At 59.6% G+C, this 16441-nt stretch overlaps 1 protein-coding gene across 1 annotated transcript in view; it reads left to right on the forward strand.

Moving 5' to 3' along the window:
• The window catches only part of LOC138364931 (tripartite motif-containing protein 59-like), a 112987-nt gene that overhangs the window by 73331 nt on the left and 23215 nt on the right, over nt 1–16441 (forward strand). Inside the window, exons 3-4 of the mRNA XM_069325015.1 lie at nt 977–1678; nt 2009–2155. Of these exons, the coding sequence (XP_069181116.1) occupies nt 977–1678; nt 2009–2155 (849 nt within the window). The remainder of the gene's footprint in view (nt 1–976; nt 1679–2008; nt 2156–16441) is intronic.

Genomic DNA, 16441 nt, shown 5'->3' on the forward strand with positions numbered 1-16441 from the left:
CAATTAAACTCTTAAACTGAGGTATGCCTGTATTAGAATTGTTGTTCCTTTCCCACTGCTTCTGGATGGCTGGTATTCTTCCAATGAATGATGTTTTCCGATCATGCGTCATGTTATTTAGAAGGTTTTTTAGGATATTCCAAGCTGGCAGGTCATTTTTACACACCCAGAGCAAGTGACCAGCTCTCAGTGCCGTAGTGTTACTCCTGTACAAGCCGAATGGAATCTAGTCTTACAGATATAACATTCAATTCCCGTTACCTTCGTCTGTAAGGAGTTGTTACAGTGGCCACAAATTTGTTTATTTACTCCCATTTTGCCTTGTTTTGTTGTATATATCTATATATTTATAATATTATATGTATATTGTATATTTGTAACAATATATATGTATATATATTTATATGTTTAATAATTATAATATTATATGTATACCGTATATTTGTAATATTATGTATGTTATTTTGTTCAAACTTTATGGCAGGTACTTAGCGTAGGGTAGCGAGGCTGGTCCCCGGTCGGTACAGGTGACCTCGTGTTGTCCCAGGGTGATGTCACCAGTTTCCAGATACCTGATTTATAACCACTGATGCCGCCTCTTGCCACTATTCTATATTTCTAGTATTCTATATTTATAATATTCACTTCCAACTTATATGTTGTTGTGATACCCGTTCCACATCACTGTTCCACGAATCACCGTTCACTATTTTTTTTTTTTTTTTCCTAATACACGCATGTACACAAAGCCTCGTTCACTGGCTCACACTGGTTGCGGCTCCCTGCCGTTATCTGCACACCTCGGCCTCAGTGGCCGGTTAGCAGTGCGAATTGAGAGTAGTGCAAATACCTAGGTTCCTCTGTACAAAGAAATTATGAAAATATTATGTAATTTTTATCAGGAAATATTGTGCAGTACTGTAATATTATTTTTTGTTGTAAATACATCTAGATTTACCAAATATTTTATCCACAGGATAACAAACCAGAGGAATGTTCAGTGTGTTTTAACGATTATGATGACAATCAGCTACGACCTCGCACACTGCTATGCGGCCACACATTCTGCTCCCAGTGTATTGACAATGCTATCAAGAATGGTCAGCTGACCTGCCCCAGCTGCCGTGCCGAGCACGTTGCCACAGCTGCTACTCAGTTCCCAATTAACTATGCTGTGGAGGCTTTTGTTAGGAAACTCAAAAATATCCAGCTAACAACTGAGGAAGTAGTGCCAGCAAAACCTTCTGAAGGTCCCGCCAGAGGCATCAGTAAGAAGTTACGTTCCCTGGTGCAGGAGCAGAAGAGCATCATCAGCAGCCTCATTATTAGCTGTGAAGAGGTACTGTCCCAGCTGGGGGAGTACCGGGGTCAGCTGGGGGACTGGAAGACTCACCACCTCCAGCTCCAGGACAGACTCTATGCTCTGGTAGAGGAGAACAAGTCAGCAATGAAGCTCTTGGAACTGGAGGATACCAGTGTGGTGGATATGACAACACAAGGAGAGGAAGGGAAGACTAACCTGCAGGCCATGTTGGGGAGCCTCGACACAGTCAACACCCCACAGGAGGTTGGCACAACCATAGACACAGCTGATGAGTGCAGCATGAAGGTAGAAGATTGGCTCCAGAAGTGCCAGGAACTCTTCCCAAATGTCAAGACTGTCCACACCTCAGTGAAGGTACGCTGCTGAAGGTCACATTGTTCTCACCCAACTGAGTGTAGTATTGCCTCTACATAAACACTTTTGACATGGAGACACATCAAGATGAGAGTAAACTTTATGTATAGGAAACTTTTTGCTCTAACACCTGGAACATTTTTATTAATAAAGTCAACTGTCATCTTGGTGTTTCTCTACACTGTGGTCAGTGTAGAGAAACAACGTTACTTGTATTGTCAAATTACTTTACACAATCTGATGCTTCATTATAGTCCAGTTACTTTAATCAGAGCCTGATGCTTCATTATAGTCCAAGTTCCACATTAATGTTTGTGTTGGTAATGACAGGTGCAGGAGACCATAAGGGAGGCCCTGGAGATGATGACCACAGAGAGAGGTGCCACAGCTGACCCCGTACACCTGGGAGACTCAGCCTCCAGCATCATGAATAAAGTTCAGGAAATCACTAGAGAGATCCCCCAGAAGCAATTAACAGTAAGTTTTTTATTTTCTCGCATAGGTCATATCACAAGATATTGAGTTGCGTTTTGAGGAGAGGAAGCCTGTTCTTAGGTTTATCAAGGTTCCCCAAGGTCAACTACTGACTTTCCTTAACATACAATCTAAAATAGTTGTCTAACTCCTGGATAAATATATTCTGGTAGGGTGAACAGAGACAGGTGAAAGGAAACATGGGATCCATTTCTGGCCTGCATGGTGATTGAACCCGTGATCCTATATTGAAGCCGGGATCCTGGCCCCCCTCACAGAGGCACAGAGAGCGCGTGATACTCCACCAACCTACCGGGAAAGCATCCAGGAGGACAGCGAACCTAAACAGACCACTGGTGGGTTTCAAGAGACTGAAGCCTTGAAACTGCCAACAAACTCCTAAACAATGCCAGTACCAACCCCCTGCCAGTAGAGGGGGGCTGGAGCTACAGGTCCAGCACCAACCCCCTGCCAGTAGAGGGGGGCCGGAGCTACAGGTCCAGCACCAACCCCCTGCCAGTAGAGGGGGGCTAGAGCTACAGGTCCAGCACCAACCACCTGCCAGTAGAGGGGGGGCTGGAGCTACAGGTACAGCACCAACCACCTGCCAGTAGAGGGGGGCTGGAGCTACAGGTCCATCACCAACAACCTGCCAGTAGATGGGGGCTGGAGCTACAGGTCCAGCACCAACCCCCTGCCAGTAGAGGAGGGCTGAAGCTACAGGTCCAGCACCAACCCCCTGCCAATAGAGGAGGGCTGAAGCTACAGGTCCAGCACCAACCCGCGCCAGTAGAGGGGGGCTGGAGCTACAGGTCCAACCCCGTGCCAGTAGAGGAGGGCTGAAGCTACAGGTCCAGCACCAACCCCCTGCCAATAGAGGGGGGGCTGAAGCTACAGGCCCAACCCCAACCCCCTGCTAGTAGAGGGGAGCTGGAGCTACAGGTCCAGCACCAACCCCCTGCCAGTTGAGTGGGGCTGGAGCTACAGGTCCAGCACCAACCCCCTGCCAGTAGAGGGGGAGCTGGAGCTGCAGGTCCAGCACCAACCCCATGCCAGTAGAGGAGGGGCTGGAGCTACAGGTCCAGCACCAACCCCCAGCCAGTAGAGTAGGGACTGGAGCTAAAGGTCCAGCACCAACCCCCTGCCAGTAGTGGGGGCTGGAGCTACAGGTCCAGAACCAACCCCCTTTCTTTAGAGTGGGGGGGGGAGGTCTGGAGTTACAGGTCCAGCACCAACCACCTGCCAGTAGAGGGGGGCTGGAGCTACAGGTCCAGCCTCAACCCCTTTCCAGTAGAAGGGGGCTGGAGCTACAGGTCCAGCACCAACCCCCTGCTAGTAGAGGGAGGCTGGAGCTACAGATCCAGCACCAACCCCCTGCCAGTAGAGGTGGTCTGGAGCTACAGGTCCAGCACCAACCCCCTGCCAGTAGAGGGGGGCTGGAGCTACAGGTCCAGCACCAACCACCTGCCAGTAGAGGGGGCTGGAGCAACAGGTCCAGCACCAACCCCCTGCCAGTAGTGGTGGGCTGGAGCTACAGGTCTAGCACGAACCCCCTGCCAGTAGAATGGGGCTGGAGCTACAGGTCCAGAACCAACCCCCTGCCAGTAGAGGGGGGGGGGCTGAAGCTACAGGTCCAGTACAAACCCCCTGCCAGTAGAGTGAGGGCTGGAGCTACAGGTCCAGAACCACCCCCCCCTTGCCAGTAGAGTGAGGGCTGAAGCTACAGGTCCAGCACCAACCCCCTGCCAGTAGAGGGGGACTGGAGCTTCAGGTCCAGCATCAACCCCCTGCCAGTAGAGAGGGAAGTGGGCTGGAGCTACAGGTCCAGCACCAACCCCTGCTAGTAAAGGGGGGCTGGAGCTACAGGTCTTGAACCAAACCCCTGACAGTAGAGGGGGGCTGGAGCTACAGGTCCAGCACCAACCCTCTGCCAGTAGAGGGCTGGCTGGAGCTACAGGTCTTGAACCAAACCCCTGACAGTAGAGGAGGGCTGAAGCTAAAGGTCCAGCACCAACCCCTTGCCAGTAGAGGGGGACTGGAGCTTCAGGTCCAGCATCAACCCCCTGCCAGTAGAGAGGGAAGGGGGCTGGAGCTACAGGTCCAGGAACAACCCCTGCTAGTAAAGGGGGGCTGGAGCTACAGGTCTTGAACCAAACCCCTGACAGTAGAGGGGGGCTGGAGCTACAGGTCCAGCACCAACCCTCTGCCAGTAGAGGGCTGGCTGGAGCTACAGGTCTTGAACCAAACCCCTGACAGTAGAGGGGGACTGGAGCTACAGGTCCAGCACCAACCCCTGCTTTTAGAGGGGGGCTGGAGCTACAGGTCCAGCAGCAATCCCCTGACAGCAGACGGCTGGAGCTACAGTCCAGCACCAACCCCCTGCCAGTAGAGGGGGGGGGGGGGTGGGGGCTGGAGCTACAGGCCTTGAACCAACCCCCTGCCAGTAGAGGGAGGCTGGAGCTAAAGGTTTATCACCAACCCCCTGCCAGTAGAGGAGGGCTGGAGCTACAGGTCCAGCACCAACCCCCTGCCAGTAGAGGGGGCCTGGAGCTGCAGGTCCAACCCCCTGCCAGTAGAGGAGGGCTGAAGCTACAGGTCCAGCACCAACCCCCTGCCAAAAGAGGGGGGGCTGAAGCTACAGGTCCAGCACCAACCCCTGCCAGTAGAGGGGGGCTGGAGCTACAGGTCCAGCACCAACCCCCTGCCAGTAGAGGGGGGCTGGAGCTACATGTCCAGCACCAACCCCCTGCCAGTAGAGGGGGGCTGGAGCTACAGGTCCAGCACCAACCACCTAACAGTAGAGGGGGGGCTGGAGCTAAAGGTCCAGCACCAACCACTTGCCAGTAGAGGGGGGCTGGAGCTACAGGTCCAGCACCAACCCCCTGCCAGTAGAGGGGGGCTGGAGCTACAGGTCCAGCACCAACCACCTAACAGTAGAGGGGGGGCTGGAGCTAAAGGTCCAGCACCAACCACTTGCCAGTAGAGGGGGGCTGGAGCTACAGGTCCAGCACCAACCACCTGCCAGTAGAGGGGGGCTGGAGCTACAGGTCCAGCATTAACCACCTGCCAGTAGAGGGGGCTGGAGCTACAGGTCCTGCACCAACCCCCGTGCCAGTAGAGGGGAGCTGGAGCTACAGGTCCAGCACCAAACCCCGTGCCAGTTGAGGGGGGCTGGACCTACAGGTCCAGCACCAACCACCTGCCAGTAGAGGGGGGGGGGGGGCTGGAGCTACAGGTCCAGCACCAACCCCCTGCCAGTAGAGGGTGGCTGGAGCTACAGGTCCAGCACCAACCCCCTGCCAGTAGAGGAGGGCTGGAGCTACAGGTACAGCACCAACCCCATGCCAGTAGAGGGAGGGGATTGAGCTGCAGGTCCAGCACCAACCCCATGCCAGTAGAGGGGGCTGGAGCTACAGGTCCAGCACCAAACCCCTGCCAGTAGTGGGGGCTGGAGCTACAGGTCCAGAACCAACCCCCTTCCAGTAGAGGGGGGGGAGGTCTGGAGTTACAGGTCCAGCACCAACCACCTGCCAGTAGAGGGGGGCTGGAGCTACAGGTCCAGCCCCAACCCCTTTCCAGTAGAATGGGGCTGTAGCTACAGGTCCAGCACCAACCCCCTGCTAGTAGAGGGAGGCTGGAGCTACAGATCCAGCACCAACCCCCTGCCAGTAGAGGGGGCTGGAGCTACAGGTCCAGCACCAACCACCTGCCAGTAGAGGTGGTCTGGAGCTACAGGTCCAGCACCAACCCCCTGCCAGTAGAGGGGGGCTGGAGCTACAGGTCCAGCACCAACCCCCTGCCAGTAGAGGGGGGCTGGAGCTACAGGTCCAGCACCAACCACCTGCCAGTAGAGGGGGGCTGGAGCTACAGGTCCAGCACCAACCCCCTGCCAGTAGAGGGGGGCTGGAGCTACAGGTCCAGCACCAACCACCTGCCAGTAGAGGGGGGCTGGAGCAACAGGTCCAGCACCAACCCCCTGCCAGTAATGGTGGGCTGGAGCTACAGGTCCAGCACCAACCCCCTGCCAGTAGAAGGGGACTGGAGCGTCCGGTCCAGAACCAACCCCCTGCCAATAAAGGGGGGGGGGGCTGAAGCTACAGGTCCAGTACCAACCCCCTGCCAGTAGAGTGAGGGCTGGAGCTACAGGTCCAGAACCACCCCCCCCCCTTGCCAGTAGAGTGAGGGCTGAAGCTACAGGTCCAGCACCAACCCCCTGCCAGTAGAGGGGGGGGGGCTGGAGCTACAGGTCCAGCACCAACACCCCCCCCCCTGCCAGTAGAGGGGGGCTGGAGCTACTGATCCAGAACCAACCCCCTGCCAGTAGAGGGGGGGGGGACTGGAGCTACAGGTCCAGCACCAACCCCCTGCCAGTAAAGGTGGGCTGGAGCTACAGATCCAGCACCAACCCCCTGCCAGTAGAGGGGGACTGGAGCTTCAGGTCCAGCATCAACCCCCTGCCAGTAGAGAGGGAAGGGGGCTGGAGCTACAGGTCCAGCACCAACCCCTGCTAGTAAAGGGGGGCTGGAGCTACCGGTCTTGAACCAAACCCCTGACAGTAGAGGGGGGCTGGAGCTACAGGTCCAGCACCAACACTCTGCCAGTAGAGGGCTGGCTGGAGCTACAGGTCCAGCACCAACCCCCTGCCAATAGAGGGGGCCTGGAGCTGCAGGTCCAACCCCCTGCCAGTAGAGGAGGGCTGAAGCTACAGGTCCAGCACCAACCCCCTGCCAATAGAGGAGGGCTGAAGCTACAGGTCCAGCACCAACCCCCGCCAGTAGAGGGGGGTTGGAGCTACAGGTCCAGCACCAACCCCCTGCCAGTAGAGGAGGGCTGAAGCTACAGGTCCAGCACCAACCCCCTGCCAATAGAGGGGGGGGGGCTGAAGCTACAGGTCCAGCACCAACCCCCGCAAGTAGAGGGGGGCTGGAGCTACAGGTCCAGCACCAACCCCCTGCCAGTAGAGGAGGGCTGAAGCTACAGGTCCAGCACCAACCCCATGCCAGTAGAGGGGGGCTGGAGCTGCAGGTCCAGCACCAACCCCATGCCAGTAGAGGAGGGGCTGGAGCTACAGGTTCAGCACCAACCCCCAGCCAGTAGAGTAGGGGCTGGAGCTACTGGTCCAGCACCAACCACCTGCCAGTAGAGGGGGGCTGGAGCTACAGGTCCAGCCCCAACCCCTTTCCAGTAGAAGGGGGCTGGAGCTACAGGTCCAGCACCAACCGCCTGCTAGTAGAGGGAGGCTGGAGCTACAGATCCAGCACCAACCCCCTGCCAGTAGAGGTGGTCTGGAGCTACAGGTCCAGCACCAACCCCCTGCCAGTAGAGGGGGGCTGGAGCTACAGGTCCAGCACCAACCACCTGCCAGTAGAGGGGGCTGGAGCAACAGGTCCAGCACCAACCCCCTGTCAGTAGTGGTGGGCTGGAGCTACAGGTCTAGCACGAACCCCCTGCCAGTAAAGGGGGGCTGGAGCTACAGGTCCAGCACCAACCCCCGCCAGTAGAGGGGGGCTGGAGCTACAGGTCCAGCACCAACCCCCTGCCAGTAGAGGGGGGCTGGAGCTACAGGTCAAGCACCAACCCCCTGCCAGTAGAGGAGGGCTGAAGCTACAGGTCCAGCACCAACCCCCGGCCAATAGAGGAGGGCTGAAGCTACAGGTCCAGCACCAACCCCCGCCAGTAGAGGGGGGTTGGAGCTACAGGTCCAGCACCAACCCCCTGCCAGTAGAGGAGGGCTGAAGCTACAGGTCCAGCACCAACCCCCTGCCAATAGAGGGGGGGCTGAAGCTACAGGTCCAGCACCAACCCCTGCCAGTAGAGGGGGGCTGGAGCTACAGGTCCAGCACCAACCCCCTGCCAGAAGAGGAGGGCTGAAGCTACAGGTCCAGCACCAACCCCCTGCCAATAGAGGAGGGCTGAAGCTACAGGTCCAGCACCAACCCCCGCGAGTAGAGGGGGGCTGGAGCTACAGGTCCAACCCCCTGCCAGTAGAGGAGGGCTGAAGCTACAGGTTCAGCACCAACCCCCTGCCAATAGAGGGGGGGCTGAAGCTACAGGTCCAACCCCAACCCTCTTCTAGTAGAGAGGAGCTGGAGCTACAGGTCCAGCACCAACCCCCTGCCAGTAGAGGGGGGGCTGGAGCTACAGGTCCAGCACCAACCCCCTGCCAGTAGAGGGGGGCTGGAGCTGCAGGTCCAGCACCAACCCCATGCCAGTAGAGGAGGGTCTGGAGCTACAGGTCCAGCACCAACCCCCAGATAGTAGAGTAGGGGCTGGAGCTACAGGTCCAGCACCAACCCCCTGCCAGTAGAGGAGGGCTGAAGCTACAGGTCCAGCACCAACCCCCTGCCAATAGAGGAGGGCTGAAGCTACAGGTCCAGCACCAACCCCCGCCAGTAGAGGGGGGCTGGAGCTACAGGTCCAACCCCGTGCCAGTAGAGGAGGGCTGAAGCTACAGGTCCAGCACCAACCCCCTGCCAATAGAGGGGGGGCTGAAGCTACAGGTCCAACCCCAACCCCCTGCTAGTAGAGGGGAGCTGGAGCTACAGGTCCAGAACCAACCCCCTGCCAGTTGAGTGGGGCTGGAGCTACAGGTCCAGCACCAACCCCCTGCCAGTAGAGGTGGGGGTGGGGGCTGGAGCTACAGGCCTTGAACCAACCCCCTGCCAGTAGAGGGAGGCTGGAGCTAAAGGTTTATCATCAACCCCCTGCCAGTAGAGGAGGGCTGGAGCTACAGGTCCAGCACCAACCCCCTGCCAGTAGAGGGGGCCTGGAGCTGCAGGTCCAACCCCCTGCCAGTAGAGGAGGGCTGAAGCTACAGGTCCAGCACCAACCCCCTGCCAATAGAGGGGGGGCTGAAGCTACAGGTCCAGCACCAACCCCTGCCAGTAGAGGGGGGCTGGAGCTACAGGTCCAGCACCAACTCCCTGCCAGTAGAGGGGGGCTGGAGCTACATGTCCAGCACCAACCCCCTGCCAGTAGAGGAGGGCTAAAGCTACAGGTCCAGCACCAACCCCCGGCCAATAGAGGAGGGCTGAAGCTACAGGTCCAGCACCAACCCCCGCCAGTAGAGGGGGGTTGGAGCTACAGGTCCAGCACCAACCCCCTGCCAGTAGAGGAGGGCTGAAGCTACAGGTCCAGCACCAACCCCCTGCCAGTAGAGGTGGGCTGAAGCTACAGGTCCAGCACCAACCCCGTGCCAATAGAGGGGGGGGGCTGAAGCTACAGGTCCAGCACCAACCCCCGCCAGTAGAGGGGGGCTGGAGCTACAGGTCCAACCCCCTGCATGTAGAGGAGGGCTGAAGCTACAGGTCCAGCACCAACCCCCTGCCAATAGAGGGGGGGCTGAAGCTACAGGTCCAACCCCAACCCCCTGCTAGTAGAGGGGAGCTGGAGCTACAGGTCCAGCACCAACCCCCTGCCAGTTGAGTGGGGCTGGAGCTACAGGTCCAGCACCAATCCCCTGCCAGTAGAGGGGGGCTGGAGCTGCAGGTCCAGCACCAACCCCATGCCAGTAGAGGAGGGGCTGGAGCTACAGGTTCAGCACCAACCCCCAGCCAGTAGAGTAGGGGCTGGAGCTAAAGGTCCAGCACCAACCCCCTGCCAGTAGTGGGGGCTGGAGCTACTGGTCCAGAACCAACCCCCTCCCAGTAGAGGGGGGGGGGAGGTCTGGAGCCGCAGGTTCAGCACCAACCACCTGCCAGTAGAGGGGGGCTGGAGCTACAGGTCTAGCCCCAACCCCTTTCCAGTAGAAGGGGGCTGGAGCTACAGGTCCAGCACCAACCGCCTGCTAGTAGAGGGAGGCTGGAGCTACAGATCCAGCACCAACCCCCTGCCAGTAGAGGTGGTCTGGAGCTACAGGTCCAGCACCAACCCCCTGCCAGTAAAGGGGGGCTGGAGCTACAGGTCCAGCACCAACCACCTGCCAGTAGAGGGGGCTGGAGCAACAGGTCCAGCACCAACCCCCTGCCAGTAGTGGTGGGCTGGAGCTACAGGTCTAGCACGAACCCCCTGCCAGTAAAGGGGGGCTGGAGCTACAGGTCCAGCACCAACCCCCGCCAGTAGAGGGGGGCTGGAGCTACAGGTCCAGCACCAACCCCCTGCCAGTAGAGGGGGGCTGGAGCTACAGGTCAAGCACCAACCCCCTGCCAGTAGAGGAGGGCTGAAGCTACAGGTCCAGCACCAACCCCCGGCCAATAGAGGAGGGCTGAAGCTACAGGTCCAGCACCAACCCCCGCCAGTAGAGGGGGGTTGGAGCTACAGGTCCAGCACCAACCCCCTGCCAGTAGAGGAGGGCTGAAGCTACAGGTCCAGCACCAACCCCCTGCCAATAGAGGGGGGCTGATACTACAGGTCCAGCACCAACCCCTGCCAGTAGAGGGGGGCTGGAGCTACAGGTCCAGCACCAACCCCCTGCCAGTAGAGGAGGGCTGAAGCTACAGGTCCAGCACCAACCCCCTGCCAATAGAGGAGGGCTGAAGCTACAGGTCCAGCACCAACCCCCGCGAGTAGAGGGGGGCTGGAGCTACAGGTCCAACCCCCTGCCAGTAGAGGAGGGCTGAAGCTACAGGTTCAGCACCAACCCCCTGCCAATAGAGGGGGGGCTGAAGCTACAGGTCCAACCCCAACCCTCTTCTAGTAGAGGGGAGCTGGAGCTACAGGTCCAGCACCAACCCCCTGCCAGTAGAGGGGGGGCTGGAGCTACAGGTCCAGCACCAACCCCCTGCCAGTAGAGGGGGGCTGGAGCTGCAGGTCCAGCACCAACCCCATGCCAGTAGAGGAGGGGCTGGAGCTACAGGTCCAGCACCAACCCCCAGATAGTAGAGTAGGGGCTGGAGCTACAGGTCCAGCACCAACCCCCTGCCAGTAGAGGAGGGCTGAAGCTATAGATCCAGCACCAACCCCCTGCCAATAGAGGAGGGCTGAAGCTACAGGTCCAGCACCAACCCCCACCAGTAGAGGGGGGCTGGAGCTACAGGTCCAACCCCGTGCCAGTAGAGGAGGGCTGAAGCTACAGGTCCAGCACCAACCCCCTGCCAATAGAGGCGGGGCTGAAGCTACAGGCCCAACCCCAACCCCCTGCTAGTAGAGGGGAGCTGGAGCTACAGGTCCAGCACCAACCCCCTGCCAGTTGAGTGGGGCTGGAGCTACAGGTCCAGCACCAACCCCCTGCCAGTAGAGGGGGGCTGGAGCTGCAGGTCCAGCACCAACCCCATGCCAGTAGAGGAGGGGCTGGAGCTACAGGTCCAGCACCAACCCCCAGCCAGTAGAGTAGGGGCTGGAGCTAAAGGTCCAGCACCAACCCCCTGCCAGTAGTGGGGGCTGGAGCTACAGGTCCAGAACCAACCCCCTTTCTTTAGAGTGGGTGGGGAGGTCTGGAGTTACAGGTCCAGCACCAACCACCTGCCAGTAGAGGGGGGCTGGAGCTTCAGGTCCAGCACCAACCCCCTGCTAGTAGAAGGAGGCTGGAGCTACAGATCCAGCACCAACCCCCTGCCAGTAGAGGTGGTCTGGAGCTACAGGTCCAGCACCAACCCCCTGCCAGTAGAGGGGGGCTGGAGCTACAGGTCCAGCACCAACCACCTGCCAGTAGAGGGGGCTGGAGCAACAGGTCCAGCACCAACCCCCTGCCAGTAGTGGTGGGCTGGAGCTACAGGTCTAGCACGAACCCCCTGCCAGTAGAATGGGGCTGGAGCTACAGGTCCAGAACCAACCCCCTGCCAGTAGAGGGGGGGGGGGGGCTGAAGCTACAGGTCCAGTACAAACCCCCTGCCAGTAGAGTGAGGGCTGGAGCTACAGGTCCAGAACCACCCCCCCCCCTTGCCAGTAGAGTGAGGGCTGAAGCTACAGGTCCAGCACCAACCCCCTGCCAGTAGAGGGGGACTGGAGCTTCAGGTCCAGCATCAACCCCCTGCCAGTAGAGAGGGAAGTGGGCCGGAGCTACAGGTCCAGCACCAACCCCTGCTAGTAAAGGGGGGCTGGAGCTACAGGTCTTGAACCAAACCCCTGACAGTAGAGGGGGGCTGGAGCTACAGGTCCAGCACCAACCCTCTGCCAGTAGAGGGCTGGCTGGAGCTACAGGTCTTGAACCAAACCCCTGACAGTAGAGGAGGGCTGAAGCTAAAGGTCCAGCACCAACCCCTTGCCAGTAGAGGGGGACTGGAGCTTCAGGTCCAGCATCAACCCCCTGCCAGTAGAGAGGGAAGGGGGCTGGAGCTACAGGTCCAGGAACAACCCCTGCTAGTAAAGGGGGGCTGGAGCTACAGGTCTTGAACCAAACCCCTGACAGTAGAGGGGGGCTGGAGCTACAGGTCCAGCACCAACCCTCTGCCAGTAGAGGGCTGGCTGGAGCTACAGGTCTTGAACCAAACCCCTGACAGTAGAGGGGGACTGGAGCTACAGGTCCAGCACCAACCCCTGCTTTTAGAGGGGGGCTGGAGCTACAGGTCTAGCAGCAATCCCCTGACAGTAGACGGCTGGAGCTACAGTCCAGCACCAACCCCCTGCCAGTAGAGGGGGGGTGGGGGCTGGAGCTACAGGCCTTGAACCAACCCCCTGCCAGTAGAGGGAGGCTGGAGCTAAAGGTTTATCACCAACCCCCTGCCAGTAGAGGAGGGCTGGAGCTACATGTCCAGCACCAACCCCCTGCCAGTAGAGGAGGGCTAAAGCTACAGGTCCAGCACCAACCCCCGGCCAATAGAGGAGGGCTGAAGCTACAGGTCCAGCACCAACCCCCGCCAGTAGAGGGGGGTTGGAGCTACAGGTCCAGCACCAACCCCCTGCCAGTAGAGGAGGGCTGAAGCTACAGGTCCAGCACCAACCCCCTGGAAATAGAGGAGGGCTGAAGCTACAGGTCCAGCACCAACCCCCGCGAGTAGAGGGGGGCTGGAGCTACAGGTCCAACCCCCTGCCAGTAGAGGAGGGCTGAAGCTACAGGTCCAGCACCAACCCCCTGCCAATAGAGGGGGGGCTGAAGTTACAGGTCCAACCCCAACCCTCTGCTAGTATAGGGGAGCTGGAGCTACAGGTCCAGCACCAACCCCCTGCCAGTAGAGGGGGGCTGGAGCTACAGGTCCAGCACCAACCCCCTGCCAGTAGAGGGGGGCTGGAGCTGCAGGTCCAGCACCAACCCCATGCCAGTAGAGGAGGGGCTGGAGCTACAGGTCCAGCACCAACCCCCAGCCAGTAGAGTAGGGGCTGGAGCTACAGGTCCAGCACCAACCCCCTGCCAGTAGTGGGGGCTGGAGCTACAGGTCCAGAACCAACCCCCTTCCAGTAGAGTGGAGGGGGAGGTCTGGAGCTACAGGTCCAGCACCAACCACCTGCCAGTAGAGGGGGGCTGGAGCTACAGGTCCAGCCCCAACCCCTTTCCAGTAGAAGGGGGCTGGAGCTACAGGTCCAGCACCAACCCCCTGCTAGTAGAGGGAGGCTGGAGCTACAGGTCCAGCACACACCCCCTGCCAGTAGAGGAGGGCTGGAGCTACAGGTCCAGCACCAACCCCCTGCCAGTAGAGGGGGGCTGGAACTACAGGTCCAGCACCAACCACCTGCCAGTAGAGGGGGCTGGAGCAACAAGTCCAGCACCAACACTCTGCCAGTAGTGGTGGGCTGGAGCTACAAGTCTAGCACGAACCCCCTGCCAGTAGAGGGGGGCTGGAGCTACAGGTCCAGAACCAACCCCCTGCCAGTAGAGAGGGGGGGGGCTGAAGCTACAGGTCCAGTACCAACCCCGTGCCAGTAGAGTGAGGGCTGGAGCTACAGGTCCAGAACCACCCCCCCCCCTTGCCAGTAGAGTGAGGGCTGAAGCTACAGGTCCAACACCAACCCCCTGCCAGTAGAGGGGGGGGGGGGCTGGAGCTACAGGTCCAGCACCAACACCCCCCCCCCCTGCCAGTAGAGGGGGGCTGGAGCTACTGATCCAGCACCAACCCCCTGCCAGTAGAGAGGGGGGGGGACTGGAGCTACAGGTCCAGCACCAACCCCCTGCCAGTAAAGGTGGGCTGGAGCTACAGGTCCAGCACCAACCCCCTGCCAGTAGAGGGGGACTGGAGCTTCAGGTCCAGCATCAACCCCCTGCCAGTAGAGAGGGAAGGGGGCTGGAGCTACAGGTCTTGAACCAAACCCCTGACAGTAGAGGGGGGCTGGAGCTACAGGTCCAGCACCAACCCTCTGCCAGTAGAGGGCTGGCTGGAGCTACAGGTCTTGAACCAATCCCCTGACAGTAGAGGTGGGCTGGAGCTACAGGTCCAGCACCAACCCCTGCTAGTTGAGGGGGGGGGGGGCTGGAGCTACAGGTCCAGCACCAACCACCTGCCAGTAGAGGGGGGCTGGAGCTACAGGTCCAGCCCCAACCACTTTCCAGTAGAGAGGGCTGGAGCTACAGGTCCAGCACCAACCCCCTGCCAGTAGTGGGTGGCTGGAGCTACAGGTCCAGCACAAACCCCCTGCCAGTAGAGGGGGGCTGAAGATACAGGTCCAGCACCAACCCCCTGCCAGTAGTGGGGGGGCTGGAGCTACAGGTCCAGCACCAACCACCTGCCAGTAGAGGGGGGGGGGCTGGAGATACAGGTCCAGCACCAACCCCCTGCCAGTAGAGGGGGGCTGGAGCTACAGGTCCAGCACCAACCACCTGCCAGTAGAGGGGGGCTGGAGCTACAGGTCCAGCACCAACCACCTGCCAATAGAGGAGGGCTGGAGCTACAGGTCCAGCACCAACCCCCGTGCCAGTAGAGGGGGGCTGGACCTACAGGTCCAGCACCAACCACCTGCCAGTAGAGGGGGGCTGGAGCTACAGGTCCAGCCCCAACTCCTTTCCAGTAGAGGGGGCTGGAGCTACAGGTCCAGCACCAACCCCCTGCCAGTAGAGGGTGGCTGGAGCTACAGGTCCAGCACCAACCCCCTGCCAGTAGAGGGGGGGCTGGAGCTGCAGGTCCAGCACCAACCCCATGCCAGTAGAGGAGGGGCTGGAGCTACAGGTCCAGCACCAACCCCCAGCCAGTAGAGTAGGGGCTGGAGCTAAAGGTCCAGCACCAACCCCCTGCTAGTAGTGGGGGCTGGAGCTACAGGTCCAGAACCAACCCCCTTTCTTTAGAGTGGGGGGGGAGGTCTGGAGTTACAGGTCCAGCACCAACCACCTGCCAGTAGAGAGGGGCTGGAGCTACAGGTCCAGCCTCAACCCCTTTCCAGTAGAAGGGGGCTGGAACTACAGGTCCAGCACCAACCCACTGCTAGTAGAGGGAGGCTGGAGCTACAGATCCAGCACCAACCCCCTGCCAGTAGAGGTGGTCTGGAGCTACAGGTCCAGCACCAACCCCCTGCCAGTAGAGGGGGCTGGAGCAACAGGTCCAGCACCAACCCCCTGCCAGTAGTGGTGGGCTGGAGCTACAGGTCTAGCACGAACCCCCTGCCAGTAGAATGGGGCTGGAGCTACAGGTCCAGAACCAACCCCCTGCCAGTAGAGGGGGGGGGGCTGAAGCTACAGGTCCAGTACAAACCCCCTGCCAGTAGAGTGAGGGCTGGAGCTACAGGTCCAGAACCACCCCCCCCCCCTTGCCAGTAGAGTGAGGGCTGAAGCTACAGGTCCAGCACCAACCCCCTGCCAGTAGAGGGGGACTGGAGCTTCAGGTCGGTCCAGCATCAACCCCCTGCCAGTAGAGAGGGAAGTGGGCTGGAGCTACAGGTCCAGCACCAACCCCTGCTAGTAAAGGGGGGCTGGAGCTACAGGTCTTGAACCAAACCCCTGACAGTAGAGGGGGGCTGGAGCTACAGGTCCAGCACCAACCCTCTGCCAGTAGAGGGCTGGCTGGAGCTACAGGTCTTGAACCAAACCCCTGACAGTAGAGGAGGGCTGAAGCTAAAGGTCCAGCACCAACCCCTTGCCAGTAGAGGGGGACTGGAGCTTCAGGTCCAGCATCAACCCCCTGCCAGTAGAGAGGGAAGGGGGCTGGAGCTACAGGTCCAGGAACAACCCCTGCTAGTAAAGGGGGGCTGGAGCTACAGGTCTTGAACCAAACCCCTGACAGTAGAGGGGGGCTGGAGCTACAGGTCCAGCACCAACCCTCTGCCAGTAGAGGGCTGGCTGGAGCTACAGGTCTTGAACCAAACCCCTGACAGTAGAGGGGGACTGGAGCTACAGGTCCAGCACCAACCCCTGCTTTTAGAGGGGGGTTGGAGCTACAGGTCCAGCAGCAATCCCCTGACAGTAGACGGCTGGAGCTACAGTCCAGCACCAACCCCCTGCCAGTAGAGGGGGGGGGGGTGGGGGCTGGAGCTACAGGCCTTGAACCAACCCCC

This window comes from Procambarus clarkii, chromosome 15, assembly GCF_040958095.1.
Source record: "Procambarus clarkii isolate CNS0578487 chromosome 15, FALCON_Pclarkii_2.0, whole genome shotgun sequence".
Classification (NCBI taxonomy): domain Eukaryota; kingdom Metazoa; phylum Arthropoda; class Malacostraca; order Decapoda; family Cambaridae; genus Procambarus; species Procambarus clarkii.